The 5,342-nt window shown below is 40.6% G+C and overlaps 1 protein-coding gene across 1 annotated transcript; it reads right to left on the reverse strand.

Moving 5' to 3' along the window:
• Nucleotides 1-452: 452 nt before the first annotated feature.
• On the reverse strand, nt 453-1,860 carry c1ql2 (complement component 1, q subcomponent-like 2). The gene is made up of 2 exons (XM_034186307.1): nt 963-1,860; nt 453-679 (listed from the first exon to the last, which is right to left on the reverse strand). Exons 1-2 carry the CDS (start codon nt 1,542-1,544, stop codon nt 500-502), a joined length of 762 nt encoding a protein of 253 aa, XP_034042198.1. The 5' UTR covers nt 1,545-1,860; the 3' UTR covers nt 453-499.
• Between the last annotated feature and the right edge of the window lie 3,482 nt (nt 1,861-5,342).

Below are 5,342 nucleotides of genomic sequence, written 5' to 3' on the forward strand. Positions count from 1 at the left end.
AAGCTTCGGTCTGCACAGTGAACATGCTGTCAGACAGCTGAAGCAATCTAAGGCTTTGTCAATGTCCAAATATGTATAGGCCTCGCTGTAAAACGGTAAACCCATCTTTTGAAGGCATTTAAAGTGTTGTTTATCTCAAAACACTGCAAAACAAAAGTTATTACACCTAAACGTTGGTCCCAAACAGAGCTGTTAATTGCTTCAATGACGTCATCACACGTGTCATTAAGATGGTTACTGGAGATCAATTTTGCAAAATGCAACTGTTAAAAAAATCTTTAAACACTTAACACTTGTAGAAATAAGCTCTCCTTATTAGTGCGAAATTGTCTTCTTTAAATTTAAATTTAAAACCTAGTTTATTTATTTGTGTTCCTTCCATCAGCCTATTGCGTTAATTGGCGTTAATTTGCGTTAATTGGCCCGCTGAATTTTTTATTTTTACCAAATTAAATTTATATATATAATGACAGTGTTGTTTGTAGTCTTAGCTGTCTCTTTAGTCTGGATACAAAAGGAAACCAGAAAACGTGCTGTATTTGTTGTTGTTCCCGCCGTGCGCTTTGCCACCATCCAGTTTGACATAAATCTCGTCCCCGGAGTCCAGATGGAGGACCACGCTGTTGCTGGCGTAGTCGTAGTTCTGGTCTGCGTCCTGCGCTATGGCACTGGCTCGGACCTGCAAATTAACAAAGATACATTTTCACCCCCACAGTTTTTCGAGCAGAAATGCGCAAAGCCAAAGTATGAACAGACACGTAGCACTGCTTCAGAGTAAAAAAAACAACAACAGATATGTGGCTGATTACACACTAAGTGAATATGTTCGATCAAATAAACATTTGGTATGCAGGAGAACGGGTTATTCTCTGTGCGTAATAGCTCTCCATTTGGCTCCGGTGCGCAGTGGAGAGCTTTTACGCACAGGCTGCATGCAGCGTAAACAGAAAGTGAACGTTTACCTGCCCGTTTTTACATAGGTCCGCCCACATGCTGGTCCCGTCTCCTCCGCGCATTAACACGTGATAAGTGAAGAAGTAAATCCCAGACACCTGACAAGTGAACTTGCCGGTGGACGGATCGTAGTGGTTCCCCAAGTTCGTGACCACATCATCGAACCTGAGCACCTCGTATCCCTCATGGGGGTTTTTCAAACCAACGTAAAAGGCGATCTTTGCCCCGCTAATTGCGGATCCCAGCTCTCCACTGGTCTCAGTCCGGGCTGTGCTCATGACCCCGGGGTAGCCAGACTTTCTAGAATCTCCTCTGTCCCCAGGCGGACCTCTCGGACCGGGTGGTCCCGGTTCTCCTGGCGGCCCCCTCGGCCCAGGTTTCCCCGGCCGACCCGGTTCTCCTTTAGTCCCTTGAACAAACGATGGAGAAGATACCGCGCTCAGGTCCTGCATGACCTCCAGAGCCGTGGCGCTCGGTTTAGGGTTGTAGGGGTCACAGATCATCCTGCACGTGCCCATCATCTCATAGTGCGCGTCGCTCTTGGACGTCTGAACCAGCAGCGGGATGGCGATGATGAGAGCCAGAACCATGACGATGCCAACCACAGCGGCGACGAGTCTCTTCCTCTGCAGAGTCCGAGAAGCAAGCGCTAAAAAGTCCGTTTTGCTTTGGGACGTAATGGTGGAAGGTGGCGAGAGCGCAAAAAAAGCCAAAGAGAGAGTGGACCTCAGCAGAGTCACTTCAGGATGAAGGAGGGAAAAAAGAGGAGGAGTTGGAAAGAGAGAGAATGTTGTGACCCCGAGTCCGGTTCACCTTGCGGCGTTTATTGCGGTGCCAGTGTCACTCGGCATCACGCATTTGACGAGGACGTAATCGTTTTGGCACGGCTGGACTCGGCGGATCTCCGAGCGCAAAGAGGCTTCCAGCGGTTTTTGTGCGCTGCAGAGCCGTGGGGAGGGGGGGGGGGGGGGCTGCTGACGTCACGGGTTCAGGGCAAAGCCTCGTATCATGCCATCTTTATGTATGAATTATTAATCCTCCTGTTGAGCTCCAAGGAAGTGGGATCAGGAAGCATTACCGACACTTCGACTGAATTTATCCCATCAGACGTTTGAGCTTTTAAAGAACAAGTTCACTTTTTAAATCGTCCGGAATCATGTTCAGTCATTGTCAGCCATCAATACCACGTATCTTTAATATTTGCACCTTATGAGACGAATCCCATTTTCTACTAATTTCTGTAAAGAACAAATCAAGGTGGCACCAGCAGCAGAGCTCAAATTAACTCAAAGTATGTTTTACAACATAAAATAATCCGATATTGAATTTTACAATGTCTGCTGGTGGTGATGATAAAAATGACACAATGACACATTTACTTAAAAAGTCCACAAGTTAAAAAAAAAATCACACATAAAATACACAATAAGAATACAATGTAAACTTTAATAATAAAAAATAATAACAACAAGCAAAATCAGAGATTTCTGACGTCAGCCAATCCGGATCCGGATCACCTCCAAAATTCAATGTAGGTTTCCATGCCCTAATATCTATCTGTGGTGCAAATTTGGTAAGAATCCATGAAGTAGTTTTGAAGTAATCCTTCAAAGCGTATATACAGTGAAATCCTGATCCAGAATCCAGATCCAGATCAGCTCCAAAATTCAGTGGAGTCTTCCATGGCCTAGTGTGTATTTGTGGTGTAAATTCGTTGAGAATCCGTGAAGGCACTTTGACATAATCCTTTAAAACCTATATAAAATGAAACGTCATCCAGGATCTGGATCCGGATCCGGATTGCCTCCAAAATTCTGTAAAATTTGTGCAATCTGTGTAATAGTTTTGATGTAATCTTGCCAACAGACAGACAGACAAATAAATAAACGTTGATTATTTTATTACGTTCTTGGCGGATGTGTATTAATAACAATAATAATAATACGTTCTTTCAGGATATTCAAAGTACTTTACAATTAATATCAAATTTACATACAAACTCCACAGGTAAAAAAATACACAATGAGGATACAATGTAAACTTTAACAATAATAATAATAGTCATCTGTTTCAGGATATTCAATGTGCTTTACAAATAATACCAAATTTATATTAAAAACTCCACAGGTTAAAATAAAAAATGCACAATAAACTCAACATGAAATATTGATATAAAACAAATGAAAATAAACATTATTCAATACTATAGAAAAAAATGTGTGTTTTAAGATTGGATTTAAAGGTCTGAACACAACCGGTGTTGGTTGAGTTGGGATGATACAAGTCGGATGTCACTGGAGTAATCAAAAAGCTTGCGGGGGCCGGCTCTCCGCCTGATGCAGAGACACTGTCTCTGTGCTCAGATAATCCTTTTCTCCACAGATTCGGGGTTTAATGTCCACTTATTCCCCTTGTCATGGAAGACTAAGCTAGCAGCTAACAAAGCACTTGTGTCAATTTACAGAAACACACATTAACAAATGCATCCATAAGCACGAGTGTGCAAACACTGCGGAAATTAGGAAGCTGTACATTTCCCTGTTGGGCCAAAATGAAATTATGTTAGTGATTAGCACTGTTGTGAATTTATGGAACAAAACTCAAATAAAACTAATTTTCACAACGAACTTAATTTTTTTCTTTGAATAATGCATATTTATTGTGTGTGTGTGTGTGTGTGTGTGTGTGTGTGTGTGTGTGTGTGTGTGTGTGTGTGTGTGTGTGTGTGTGTGTGTGTGTGTGTGTGTGTGTGTGTGTGTGTGTGTGTGTGTGTGTGTGTGTGTGTGTGTGTGTGTGTGAGAGAGAGAGAGAGAGAGAGAGAGAGAGAGAGACTCTTCATCTATTAAACCAAGAACGTAGAAGATGAAATATGAGATTCAGTCACTGCTTCTGCTTTTATTTTGAAGGTGCGACCGTACTGAAGGACTCAACATGTCGAACTGTCTGTTACTTTTCTTCTACCTTTATGATGTCACTGTAGTTATCAGACATACTTAACTAATCAATTCAATCATAACACAAGTATTTACTTATGGCAAATTTGTAATTTTATTGTGACAAGAACATAGTATCATTTACACAGTGGTCAGTGTGTGTGTGTTGTGTGTGTGTGTGTGTGTGTGTGTGTGTGTGTGTGTGTGTGTGTGTGTGTGTGTGTGTGTGTGTGTGTGTGTGTGTGTGAGAGAGAGAGAGAGAGATGGGGGGGTGGGGGGGGTCACTGCTTATCCACATGGGAGATTCTAATTTTGACACCAACAGTTGTAGATTTGTAGGTTTCTGACCATCATTACTCAAAAAATAATTCACACATTTTCATAAAGTGTAGTGAAGGTTGGGTCAAAAGTAAAATGTAAACTACTAAATACTGGGATGGAACCAGAAAAGTGACAGAGAAAGAGAAAATAAAATATACAGTACTGTAGAAAAATATGAACATGACAAAACAGTACTGTACACTGAAAAAAGAGAACAGTTGAACCAACTTTTAAAAGTGTTACAATTGGTAAAACCTGAATGAATTAAGTTGTTTGATCTTAAGTTTGTAAGTTAGAACTTGCTAACTTAAGTTCAAACAATTGTCATGCTTTTTTTAAGTTGGTTCTTTTTTTTTCAGTGTACATAAAAAGTAGCCCAAAAAACAGGTATTTGTCAATGTTGGTGTTTTGGAATTCATTGTATTAAAATCAGGGATGAATCAGAATACTATTGTTGAATGAGGAAAATTTTACGCTTTTTTTTTTTTTTTTTTTTGAAGAGATTGCAAGTTAAACTGTTTTAATCACTGAAAAATTCCCTTGTCAGATTGTCTTGTTGATATGCTTCCTCCCTCATATATATATATACGTATATATATATATATATATATATATATATGCATTTTTCTCAGGCTATATGTGTGCATAAGTTGAAGAAGGAACTGCAGTTTGCACGGCCCCAAAAATAGTGATCAACAGTGAACGTACAAGCTTATTCAGATGTAGCTTGCAGCCACCTGAAATTCTAATAGATGGAAGATTTTCCTTATCTTCTCTTGTCTTCAAGGCATGTTGAAAATATCAGAATAAAGGCTGCACAGAGCCAGCAGGATTCAGATAGCTCCAACTTGATCCCCACGGCTTCAGCTTCATTAAAGTATATAGATGAAAAAGATTTTGCCCATTAGCATAGAGAGATGAGTAAATTGTGAAACTGTGCAAGTATAAGTATATCACAACCTGTTGTGAGAGTGTAGGAACACGGACCCACAACAGGGGGCGCAAATGAACGGACAATGGAGGAAGTCAAATAACAACACTTTACTGTTGTGAATGAGCACAACAAACACGGCAGGTCACAATAGTATGCAATGAAGTAAATTTACAGAACGTGTCATGTGGGCAGGCTCGAAG

This window comes from Thalassophryne amazonica, chromosome 14 (genome assembly GCF_902500255.1).
Source record: "Thalassophryne amazonica chromosome 14, fThaAma1.1, whole genome shotgun sequence".
Taxonomy (NCBI): domain Eukaryota; kingdom Metazoa; phylum Chordata; class Actinopteri; order Batrachoidiformes; family Batrachoididae; genus Thalassophryne; species Thalassophryne amazonica.

Coding starts and splice junctions, on each gene's coding strand:
- c1ql2 (XM_034186307.1), bottom strand. CDS start 1,544: ATGGTTCTGGCTCTCATCATCGCCATCCCGCTGCTGGTTCAGACGTCC. Junction 680..962: donor ACCTATGTAAAAACGGGCAG/GTAAACGTTCAC, acceptor GTTAATTTGCAG/GTCCGAGCCAGTGCCATAGC.